Source organism: Anastrepha obliqua, chromosome 4, assembly GCF_027943255.1.
Source record: "Anastrepha obliqua isolate idAnaObli1 chromosome 4, idAnaObli1_1.0, whole genome shotgun sequence".
Classification (NCBI taxonomy): Eukaryota; Metazoa; Arthropoda; class Insecta; order Diptera; family Tephritidae; genus Anastrepha; species Anastrepha obliqua.
The window spans coordinates 14,115,322-14,128,168 of NC_072895.1; the positions used below are offsets into that span (position 1 = coordinate 14,115,322).

The window sequence follows — 12,847 nt, forward strand, 5'->3', positions numbered from 1 at the left end:
ACCAGGCTCCCCCCTTAATAAAAAAAATAAGGCTCATTACTTTTCAATCAAACCCTGTATAATTTCCTATGCTATGCTAATGCCTTTGCTCAGATTAGAGTATACGTTGGCAGGTATACAAATGTAAAATAATGCCCATTTTGCATTTTCGGCATCATATTTGTCATATCGGTGATACTCTAGTGCTACAAATATTTTTTCTATCAATACACTATTTCGGCAGGAACTGAAGCAAAGGTTCTTCTTCAAATATAAGGCAGGTAGGCTCAATATTGGTTGGGTATTGTAGGCTCAATACTCGCAGTAATTATTAGCCGTGTTGTTGTTGTTGTAGCGGCATAAACATTCACTATACATATACGGCGAATGCTGCTGAAGTGATAGTGCTTGGTTACGGTAGAACCGACTGCCGTGTTCTATTAGGCGCATGTGTCTGATCTGTACTCAAGTACAGAAAAACGTGCTCGTCGTTGAAAAGTTCATTTCATTCTCAGCATTTCCATTAACGCTTACCAAACTTAACTCGTATAGCAATATCTGGCATCATAAAGCTTATAACTAAATGTAAAGAATCTTTTTTTACGCTATACTATACACCACTTGATGAGATCATGTCGAAATTTGTGCGCGTGCACTAATGCCTGTCATTTACTATTGAGTATTTCATTGAATTCCCGCTGTATTTCTTCGATTTTCTCCTCTATAGTGTCTAGCTTGGACTTGTCGGCTGAGCTGGGCGCATTCAGTGCTGGTTTTTCCAAGTTTGATATCTTAAAACAAAAAGTTGCTAAAAAGTTAGTTTCTCGATTCTCGATTTTTTTCTATAATCATATCACCTCATGCAGTTGCTGCTTAAGTAAGCGACGCTCCTCGCATAATCTCAGCATATCGTCGTGATATTTAAGGCGCAGTGAAGAGTGCCGTGGCGCTTTTAAACACTTTTGCAGATATAATTCTATATCTTGATTGCGTATCTCCTCCTCGGCGATAAGCAACTCAGCATCGTTGCGTGTACGCTAAATATGAAGGTAAAGCAGCATATTTGTATGCTTATAAATATTTTATACGAACAAAAAAAAATACACTCACTTCACATTCTATACTCTGCATTAGCAGTTCCAGATCTTTTTCCATTTTTAGCGCTTGCTGACGTTGCTCCGACTCCTGCATTTGAGCCGCTACTTCAGCTTTGCGATTGCGCACTTCCTTTTGGTAGAGCATCAACACTTTGCGTTGACAAGCTAAACGTTCCTCCTCGCGTTTGAGTGAGTCCTGGTACAGCTTTTCCATTTCTGGAATGAAATAATAAAAATGTTTATAAATTATGCATAAAAATTACAGTTCACGCCCAAATCAGCACTCACTTTTCATTTGATTCGCATGCTCCTCATTGCGCAAGCCACTCTCTAGTCGCTGCATCAGTTTGATTTCTTCCAATTCCAATTGTCGTATGCGCGCATCAATGGTGCGTTGCTCCTTTTGTACCGCTTCTATATCTTCCTCGTGTTTGGCCAGCCATTCACGCGGATAATTCAAGAATTTCGGATACACATTCCTTGGCAAGCCCACAAACTCTTTCATGTAGCGCTTGGGATGCAAGGTTGGCGGGCATTTGGCCATCAACACACACGCATTTTTCACTACCATGCATGCGTCCAATGTGCATGGTCCGCGAAAGCAGTCTACGATCGTTGGCTTGTCCGTCAAGTACATAGTTTCCTCGCACATTAGCATATTGAATGACACAGCAATGAAAATGGGAAAATACGAAGCTGCTCCCAATATGTTGTCCCACAAATAGAGCCATTGCTTTTCGAGAAATACCTCGGAGAAGCATGTATATAGTAGCGGCCATGCGTAGTGTTCCGGTCCCACGTGCATGCTTGCGTAAAATGTGCACAGTTCAGGCGCGTAGTGCTGCAAAATATTCTCACACAACCCCAAATAATTGTTGGGCTCCAAGGGATGAAATTCGAAACACAATTGAAAATGATTCATTATAAGCGTGGCACAAATCTCGAAAACGACAAGCGCGTTGCGTGGCAGTAACTTAACGAATGGAAATATTAGTTCGGGCAAAAATTTGCTATGCGCAAAAACCGGACACCAACGCGCCAAGCAGGACCATACGCGCACCAGTGCACGCTTCAGTGTTTCATTGCGCATCTTTAGGTGTTGCGCACGCTGTTTCACCATTGGCGGTATGCCCAATTTTAAGAGGTTGTGAAATGCGCGCCGATTATAAGGCAATTGCAGCAGTGCGCACCATATTAGCGTGCGATATTTCAGCGGGAACCAACGATATTCGTGCAGTATGTTCAACAGTCGGTCGCGGGAGAGCAATTTCCTAACATCTTTATCGATGCATCTCCTTTCTGCTGCACGTGCGGCTTTCGCATTTTCCGTTGGGCCAATTGGTATTGGGCAATTCTGCTTGAAAGCAACCTGTAGCAGCTGCACGCATTCTTCTTGCGATTTAAGCGATTCGTAAATTTTAGCAACAGACCAAATGTTAACCACTCCGTTGCGATTAATTATCGTTAATAGTTTGCCATCATTGGATACTGTGAGATGCTCTGCCTGTCCCGTCTGTATTCTTAATTTACTATCCTTTTTGCGACAATCTATAATCACCACCTGCCCAAAATCGTTCGTCACGCCACATATGAGTATGTCCTTGGCATGTGGCAGAAAGACACATTCGCCTATAACAGTATCGCGCAAGCGGCAAATGTGTTGCAACTCAAAAGTGTACATGTTGATTATCAATAAATATTTGTCTAGTGTAGAAAGGCATATTAAACCGTTTCCGGAATGGTAACAAAAGCCTATAACTAAACCATTAGAATCATCTACTTTTTGCGAGTCCGGATAAACATTGCCTATAGTTTCGTAATCATCGCAAATAGCAATATCTGATGTTAAAGCTGCAGCACCTTTCATGTGTAGTTTACGATCGCGCATTTTTATAGGATTAAAGATACGCAACGACTTTAATGTGACTTTTGACCACACATTAATGCAGTTGTTGTTTAGCAAAGTGAAAATTTGCTCTGTGCGTGGCAAATAACAGGCAAATTTCAATTTAGCTTTCACATCATCGAATTTTAATTTATGTAATACGGTGAATTTTTTTAAATTAACAAGTACTGCTTCGTGACCGGCTTGCACGAGCACTAGACGGTGATTTTGTAGAGGGTGCCCCAGAAATGATATGGCTTTAATTGGCACCTTGGCCAAAGGTAGCGCCTTTTTCACAACGGATTTATCTGCAAGAAATAGAATTGTATTTATATTTATAATTTATAAAAGAAATGCCTTAATTCAATTACCTAAGTCAAGGAGGAACAATTGGCCCAATTTTGTGCCTACGAGATATGCATTAAATTCCAACCAAGGCGTTATCACACAAGCTTTTGCTATAACTGCAGTTATCTGCCAGTAGCGTTTGTGTAACATGTCAAAACCGAAAATATTTCCACTGTAACAAGGAAAGACTAAAATTACAACACAATGTTTATGCACAGCAGTTGTACCTACCGCTCATCGATAGCAACCATGAGTGTGCAATGCTCACCGAAGCTACATGCAGTTATAGGTATGGTGTTCCATGTATTTCCTTCTTTCACCGTATGATAAACAGTCAATATATTGCTGTAAAGCCATGAAATTATAAGTATTCCATTTTCTTGTATTTGGCACGAGGAACTCACCCATTATTGGTTTTCTTGTATTTGAACGGGTATTCGCGCATGGTCTTGCCCACACTCAGCTGAACGTTCTCTGGACAGCTGGCTTCATCATATTTAGTCGCAGGTTCAGTTGCCACAGCTGTTGTTGTTGTTGTTTTAGCAGTTGGCCCATTGTTTGTACCTGCATCTTGAATTTTGTTCTCTTCAGCCTTTGTGGTATTGGCACTTTTATCATCACTATTATTTTTATGCACCGATTCATTTGATATCTCAAAATTGTTTGGCAGTGCAACATCATTTAAGTTATTTTGTTCATTTGTTAATTCATTAACTTCACTTCTTGCAGGATTGGCCATTTTGAAACGAATGCGCGGTCAACTTTTGAATTCAGCTCTTACCATTTTTCCTTGCTACGGAAAAGGTGCTGCCATATCACGAGAGAAATTTAAAAATATAACCGGCAAAATGATCAGCTGATTGCACACCAAAAGTGTAAAAGTACGTTCACATATGCAGTAATTAGCAATAAATCCACAAAATTCAGCTACCCGTTCACAAATGGCAGATTACCTGCAGAATTGATAATCAGCTGTCAATACTTGAAAGGTTTTTCTACATAGAAATTGCTTTGGTAGAATATTTAGGGGTTTTGATTTGTTTAATTATTATTAACGAAGTAAAGAAAAGGCAAAGATAAGCAATAATTGATTTCTTTGAAAATTTTCCTGCTAGTAATAGACAATTGGCAGACAGCCCGTAAACGACGTCTACTGAGGCAACAATACGCATGCGAAATTCGATATTACATTTTATAATAAGTAATAAGAAGAAAAAGTGTTAATGGACACACGCTTTTTTCTGTTATATGAATGCATAGTTAAAAATACCTAACAAAAATTGTACTAGAATTACGTTTACAAACCTGTTTTCTTTGCCGGCATCCATTTTATTTAGTTTTTACATTGACGTTTTTCCTTACACGCGTAAAAATAATTATCGATAACACAGAAAACACAGGGTTGTATTGAAAAAAGTATGGTTATTATCTATGTATATTTTACAATCTCAGATTTTGCTAGAGAAATTTTGTATTGGAAATCTCGTCTTTTAATTACGGATTGGGAGTTAAGCACGAAAAAGTAGATCATCTATGTACTTATGTGTGAAAGTATTATAAAAGAAATGATATTCGATAGGGTATGATATATGACAGACCTATTGTTCACATAGAAATTATCCAGTAACTTAATGTCCGAGAATTCTCTCAAAAAGAAAAATATCAAAAAAGTACATGCAACAATTATCGGTAACAATTTGCAAGTTTTACGAACAGCTGATTAAATTGTTGACAGAAATATCACAAAAGTTAAAAAAAAATTTCACTTGAGCTACCGTGTTAAATTAAAGCAAAAATAAAGCAAATAAAATGCGAAATAACGAGATTTGGAATCACACAAGGCGAATCTATTAAAGGATGTGCTGGTAAATCAGCTGATTTGTTTTTTTTTCTTTCGCCGTGTCCATGTGACTGTCAGCACAGAATAAAATCAGGCGAATTAATTTTTTGTTTTCCACTTTTCCAATACTTTGTCGTGGCAATCAAACGTGCAAAACATTGTTGTTGGTTCTATTTTTTTGACAGCCTCCTAAGTGTGAGATGGTGTGAGTACTTGTTCTTTTTGCTTGGTGGGGCTGCTATGCCAAATTAGAAGTTTATGGCAACATTAAATAAAAATTTTGATAAAAAATGCAAAATAATATCTTTGACTTGGAAAATTTACAATAAAAAATAATTAATTAAAAATTAATCGATTTCTTAGCTATGATAGTGTGGATAAGACTTATGAGTTCGGTTCCGACTCCTAGTTTACCTAGCGACCCCGGGAGGACATTATTAAAAGCCCCCTCAATGTCGAGGAAAGCACCTACAGTGAACTCCTTCTGATGGAGGGACACCTCGATGTCCTTAATAATTGTATGCAAAGCAGACTCTACCGATTTGCCTTTACAGTAAGCATGTTGAGCGTACGATAAACGCCCCCGAGGAATTTCACTCCTTATGTGCAAATCAATCAGCCTCTCCAGAGTTTTAAGCAGGAACGAGGAGAGACTGATTGGTCTGAAATCCTTAGGGGATACATGTGAAATCTTACCTGCCTTGGGTATGAAAGTTACTCTCACAGTCCTCTAAGATCTGGGTATGTAGCCCCTATCTATGCAGCTCGCGTAGATAGGAAGAAGCCAATGACATGATACCTCAGCAGATTTCTGCAGTTGAGCCGGTATAATGCCATCGGGCCCAGGTGACTTAAGGGGTTTAAAAGAGTCAATCGCCCTAGCCAGACGTCGCTGGTTCAGCCAGCGGTGGTGGGTGCGTGGAGTGCTATGCATCCTATCCCAGCCGATATTAAGCGAGTCCGGATTTGTCGGAAAATGGGCGTCAAGAAGTAACCTAAGTGACTCCTCGCTGCTCATGGTCCAGCACCCCGAGCTTTCTTTCAGGTACCCCGTAGGTGTGGAATTCCTCGAGAGAATACGTCTGAATCTCGCGGACTCATGACAGCCTTCCACGCTTTCGCAGAATCTCCGCCATGAGTCTCGATTCGCTTTCCTGATTTCGGACTCGTTCTGCAGAAACTGTCTGGAGGACGAGGTGGAATCATCTCATCACCTTCTTCTCAGCTGCCCTGCTCTCATCTGCCAAAGACTTAGACATTTGGGCTCTCACTTTTTCGCTACGCCTGGGATATAGCGGTTTTAAATATCTGATGAAGTTCATCAGTAGCTTGTTACGGCTAACTACGAACGCAAATCAGCCACCATCGGCGTCGTCGTAAAATGTATGGTCATCATCGTCTCTAATCCCAAGGCTCCTTCCTTCCCTTCTCCTTTCTCCTCTCCCATGTATGGCACCACAACGGACGAATATTTTAATATTTGTCCAAGTGAGCCCTTAGCCAGGGCAGCCATTTAACCTAACCTAACCTAACCTAGCTATGCTAGGGTTTTTTATTAAGAAATATCTAAATCAAACTATTTTTTTAGACTTTTTGATGCAATTATGTTAGAGAAAAGAGCGTAATGGAACAGATGATCGCAGCTGTAGACTTCCTTGAAGACTGAAAATTAACTTTTATTATGCCTATTCTTAAAAGCAGCAATAAAAATACTATTGAAAATTATAGTCCGATTTCCAAGCTAACTATAGTTTCTAAAAGATTTGAGTATATAAGTGTAGTCAAAGACAAAATATACTTTGCCGTGAAACATTTGTTATATCCCAATCAACATAGGTTTGTTCCGGACAGATCTAGGCTAACGAATTTAGCGGCCTTTACGGAAGATTGTTTGGATACCTTGCAAAGGGGTTTCCAAATGTATGCAATCTATACAGAGTTTTCTAAGGCTATTGATAGGGTATCTCTAAACTTGAGGGTTTCGGCTTTCACTCCCAATTTCTTAAGTGGTTAATTTCCTATCTTATGAATAGGCACTGTACCGTTCGACTTGATAATGTATCGTCTTATTATTTTGTTGCTTCATCTGGTTTCCCTCAAGGTAATCCACTACACTTCGCATGCGAAAGATTTGAATATTGTTCGAACATCCTACTACATCTCAGACGTGGGTGTTTATTTTGACTCCAAGCTCAACTTCACCATTCACATAGACTAAATACTTTCTGAATCATTCGCAATGTTAGCCTTTAATCGACGAAATAGTTCTTCGTTTTCTGATTCCTCTACTCTCAAACTGTTGTACTCGTCCGTAGTTTGGTCCAGGTTACAGGGTCCAGCACTCGAAGTGAAACTGATTAAAAAGGCCATAAATTTAGTTTGGAAAATTGCTTTTATTCAATTCAAAGTAAAAAAATGTGTGAAAATATTACAAAATTAAGAACCAATTTACTTTTGCTCGATATGACCACCTTTTGCCTTGACTATGGCCTTGAGAAGGTTCTGAAAACCAATCGCAAGTTGCCCGAATGTGATTTGCAGATATTTTAACCCACTCGCAGACAATGGCTTTATTCAGCGCCTTGAGACTGGTGAATCTTTTAGTTCGGACCTTGCTCTCCAAAATGGTCCAAAGAGAATAATCCATCGGATTCGCGTCTGGTAAATTTGCCATTTGTGTGGACGTTATGAAGTTCAGAATGTTGTTTTTTAGTCATTCTTGGTTCACTCGAGCTTTGTGAGATGGTGTCGAGTTCTGTTGAAACCTCCATGGTCTTCCACCGAAACGTATGTCTGCCCACGCCTCCAAAGCAACCTACAGGATACTTTCCCGATAATATATCGCAGTTATCTTGACGCTAGGCTCGATGAAAACGATTGGAGAGCGCTCATCTGCGGTTACAGCGGCCCAAACCATTACCTGTGGCGAATGCTGTCTCCTGGTGGCCAATCGATGACTCAAATTCTCGTATGAACGGTCGGTCAAAAAAACCCTATCGTTTTGGGAGTCTACGAATAACTCAATTTGAAAATTTTTCACGTCAGAAAACACTATGTTCGGAAATTGTCCGTCCGCTTTCGGTCAAGCTAAGCAACTCCTTCGCTCTCTCAAGTTTCACTTGTTGCTACTTTGGTGTGAGATCATGCGCCTTTTGGATCTTGTAAGGCTTGACTTTGAGATCATCTTTCAGTAAGCGGTTATCGCACCACCAAAAAAAAGAAGAGTAAGTTGAGTTTGGCTATTTTTTTGTCTCACGATTACTTACTTTACAAATTTTTGTTATATATGGAAGAAGCTTTCATAAGCTTTAAAAAGCTTTCACTAGCTTTATATAGCTTTCACAAATTTTCTCAACACCCAACCCAGCGAGCGTTCTCACCAGGATTAAGTTACAGCAGTATTTCCATATTGCATTATGGTTCCTCGTCTTGTTGAAAACCAATTTGAGGAACAGAACATTGATCAGTAAAAATATTGAAAATTTGTTTTAAATTAAAAGCTTTTTAAAAATTTTTAAATGGAAAAGTATTTTTTAAAATCTTATAATTAAAAAAAGTACACATGAAACGTTTTTCGATACTTTTTAAAACTCAAAAGAATTTGAAAATTTGAAAAATGCAAACAGGATGTTTTTTAAAACTAGATAATTTTCCCAATTTTTTACCTATTTAAATGTTTTTTTTAAATTAAATTTTTAAACCTGACACTGATCAGAAAAATAAAGTTTTTTTTTAATTAAAAGCTTTTGAAAAATTCTTAAATGAAAAATATTTTTTAAAAAATCTTATAATTACGAAAACAAAAAAAAAATATTAGGAAACGTTTTTGGATACTTTTTAATATTCAAAAGTATTTGAAAATTTGAAAAATTCAAAGTTTTTCGCAAATTCTTAAATTTCAAAAATATTACAAAAAACTTTTAAAACTACATAGTTTTCCAAAATTTTTAAAATTCAATAGTAAATTACACAATTTTTTTTTGTTTAATTAAATTTTTAAACCCGTCTTGAAGCACCCTTTAATCCGCCTACAGTCAGATATTTTCAGTTTTTTCGCCATTACATTGGCACTTCGTCGGGGATTTCGCTCAACTCGCTTCATCACTTTTTGAGCCATTTCACGTGACGTTGCAGTCTTTTGATGACCACCTCCATGAGGTTTCGCGATGCTACCAGAATCATTGTCACGGGTAATGGTGCGATAAACAAAAACTGTATTTACTTTAAGGTGCTCGAGCTCACGAACAATCGTTGGTTGTGATTTTTCACCCACATATAATGCAATCACCCAATTACGTTTGAAATCCATTATTGAATTTCCTTTTTCGCGTTAACTCCCAGCAAAATGCTTCCGTGCGCTTGTAAACAATACTCTGGACTGTCATTAAGCCAATTAACAGATAGCTGATGCCCGCGCGAGCGTTCTGAATTTGGTTACACTTCGAGTGCCGGACCCTGTAGACAAAAATAACGATTGTCGAATCGTTAAAAGTTAGTGAAGCGCACTACTGGTCCTACTTAATACTATTTTTTTTATAAAACTTACCTTTTACGTTCAATTGTAACCTTATGAATTCATTTTTATAAACATTTTCGTTTAAATATTGTTTTCGACTTCTCCGGTTTCAATTGCTGCACTTCCTACATCATCGCTTGTAGGTATATAAATGTGACATTTTTTTAGAATGTTAAACGCATTTATTTGCATTGCATTTTTACACTTCAAAAATAACAGTTTTGTTGTTTTATATTTTTTGCCATTTACAGCTAATAAATATATTTATATATATGTGGTTGTATATTATTAGGATAACGGTTGCTTATGAATAAAACACACATTACAAGAACATATTTAATGAGAGCTAAATGTTAGATGGGGGGCAGGAGCATACACACATCAGTTGACTAGATACCGTGGATATTACATTTATATTAAAAAAAAAACTCCTATAAAAAAATTGATACCAAAATACATACCATAAACAAATCATAATCACAAACATATTTTTTCATTCTAATTTACATACATCCTTGCAACAAAAAACGCACAAAGGCAAGAAGCTGTAAAACACGGCTAGTAAATTTCACCACTTAAAAACCAATGCGGACTAATTAGACCGCCTTCATACAGGGCAACTTGCGCTGCTTGAGTGCTTCAACTCGTAACATATTGAGGAAAGTGCGACGAGCAAAGTTGAGGAGCGCCGAGTTGCTCGTGCGCGCGTTGTGTTTTCCTGCTCCGTTTATAATTTCGGCATTCCGCAATTCCTCTCTGCTGTAGGCGTTGCCCTGTGTACAAGTCATGAACAACACAAAAACACAAGACAGTATTTGCAAACAAATTTGCGCTATATGAAATCGGTCTTAGAATAAATTTATAGCCAATTAGTTTTTGTGTGTTGAAATTTCCTAGCTGAATTTGATTACCGGCTCGAGCCGGAAACTACACCTCATCTTTATACGCTCTTTGCTCGCATCCACTGAGTTTCGTTGTAACATTTAAAACGCGATGTGGTGGGGTGTGGTTGAGGATGAGGAGTGAGAAGGAGAGCAGGGCATTTGAGAACCTCATTCTCTTCCTCGATGCCAACTGGGTGGATCTACGGCACAATGCCAGCTACCACAACGCCGCCACGCGTACTGCTATTTACCCAAACCAACCCACATGTAATTGGGATCAATGAATTGTGCGCCATGATAGCCACGCGGATTCATCGCCACCAACGAGCGTATCTTTTGAGAAGGCCGATATGTGCGTATTGCGTGCAAAAATTCTAAATGTGGAGTGCAAAATGGAAGACGTAATTTAATTGAAACGTCACCTAACTCAATTTGTTCAGTCTACCAACCTGCATTTGCCTCATGTTCACCAGCTATCTTCTCGTGCAGCTGTCGTAGGGGATGTTGCCCTTCAAGTAGTTTCGCGTCCTCATGGCCTAACGGTTGTGATTTCTCATTGTAGTGCACATTCTTTGAAAGATCCGTAAAGAAGTTGCCCAGGTGTGTCATGGCGCCTGAAATGAAAAGTGAACAAAGAAATTTTGACGCAATTCAAGACGTACTCGAGTAACTCGTATTAGCTGTTGCGTTAACTGCGCGCATGCGTAAAGCTCTTTCAACGCTCTGCTTGTACACTCACTCACCAGCACTGATTGAGGGTAGGAAATTGCGTTGATCGCTATTGCCGGTCTTATTACGCTTGAAAGCCAATTTTTTTGCTTCACTAAGTTCCCGATCGTGCTGGTACGCTGTGTAGGGTATGTAAGCGTAGTCAAAACTACGATTGCGGCGCGCGTAAGGGTCGCGTTTGGAAGGTGGCGTCTGCTGGGGGTTGAAACGTTCGCTAGCTGAATCCATATCACTTTTGTAATCATAATCCGATACTGTATCTAGCGGCATATCCTGCTTCTCTGCATTCTCCTCTGCCGTTTTTGCATCGGCGACGTCATTCTCACTTGCCTCAGTTTCAAGCGCGAGCTTCGCTTCGTCACCCGGCACAATTTCAGGTGATTTCTTGTAGATGACGATATCTGCGTCATGGTTACGCAAACCGTTTAGATTTGATTGCTGTTGTTGGTTTTGTGATTGTGCCGGTTGTAGTAGTTGTCCTTGTAAATATGGTTGTTGTTTCGTTTGCTTTTGTCTGTGTCCAAATAACCAACTACCCAGCCATTGCATTTGCCGCTGACGCCTTTCATCGGCAGGAACTTCAACATCGTTTGCTTGTAACAAATCGGGCAACGCTATTTCGTCAGCGATTGCTTTGCCAAATAAAGCATTTCCGTTTCCGTCGATAGATTTTTCATTTCCAAAACTACGTGAATCAAATGCAAAGTCGTCAAAGTAATGGCGAGGCCAATGTTGCGGATAGAAGCGCGACTGTGTGTCAGGTGGCCATTTGGCTGCCACTGCGAACAAGATTTCAGTGAAAAGAGAAAGTATTAGTAATTAACAAAGTAGAAAACATAAAGCAGCCAATGAAAAAGTTGCAATTGAAATTATTAAATATGGAGAGCTTTATGGAATGATTTGGTTCGACTTTTTTGTGGTGTTGAGTCCATTTTATGGAGCGGGAATATTATTTTAAATCGAGCAAAAAATTAGGTATGCCTGCTTATTTATTTTTGTCGAGACAACTAGCAAGTACAGGACTCAGACAACATTAAATCCATTGTACTACTCTCGGATTCCCTTTTAATTTTCTTTAAATCTACCCAATCTCCGAAGAAATCTGAGTAGATCTTGTGGTACCAAGGAGCCAAGGTGGTCGCTTCCTAGCCCATCAGTGCCAAAACTTCCAGCCTGATTCGAGAGAAGGGCGGGCAGACGCACAGAAAGTGGACCGCCATTTCATCCTCCTCTTCACAAGCTGGGCAGAGTGCACTTTCTGAGATGCCTACCTTTTCCACGTGCCTTGCCCATAGAAAGTGAACCGTCATCAGTCCAACCAGCCGCCTACAGTCCCCTATGCTTAGTGACAGGAGAAACTGCAACAGTCGGTTCGACATGACAGGTAACATCAGTTTTGTCCATCTGCAGCCTCTCTCAGCCTGCCAAGCTCGCTTGTGGGTTAGAGTAACCCTTTGCTAACCTTGGGTTTGATGGCTGCAGAAGCGAGTGGCAGAACGGGTTCCGGGCCAAGGAAGTTGGCGTCAGAGCCCATTCTGGCTAAGGAATCACACATCTCGTTACTCGCGA

General features: G+C 39.5%; 2 protein-coding genes across 2 annotated transcripts in view; both read right to left on the reverse strand.

Moving 5' to 3' along the window:
• On the reverse strand, positions 1-4,122 carry LOC129244981 (TBC1 domain family member 31). The gene is made up of 7 exons (XM_054882913.1): positions 3,714-4,122; positions 3,541-3,654; positions 3,333-3,481; positions 1,365-3,269; positions 1,090-1,292; positions 837-1,016; positions 1-770 (listed from the first exon to the last, which is right to left on the reverse strand). The coding sequence occupies exons 1-7, from the start codon at positions 4,046-4,048 to the stop codon at positions 645-647; spliced, it is 3,012 nt and encodes a 1,003-aa protein (XP_054738888.1). The 5' UTR covers positions 4,049-4,122; the 3' UTR covers positions 1-644.
• Positions 4,123-9,885: 5,763 nt separating this feature from the next.
• The window catches only part of LOC129244961 (uncharacterized), a 28,868-nt gene continuing 25,906 nt past the window's right edge, over positions 9,886-12,847 (reverse strand). The window contains exons 2-4 of the mRNA XM_054882890.1: positions 11,293-12,057; positions 10,999-11,163; positions 9,886-10,923 (exon numbers count right to left, since the gene is read on the reverse strand). Coding sequence (XP_054738865.1) covers positions 10,793-10,923; positions 10,999-11,163; positions 11,293-12,057 — 1,061 coding nt within the window. The 3' untranslated portion in view covers positions 9,886-10,792. The remainder of the gene's footprint in view (positions 10,924-10,998; positions 11,164-11,292; positions 12,058-12,847) is intronic.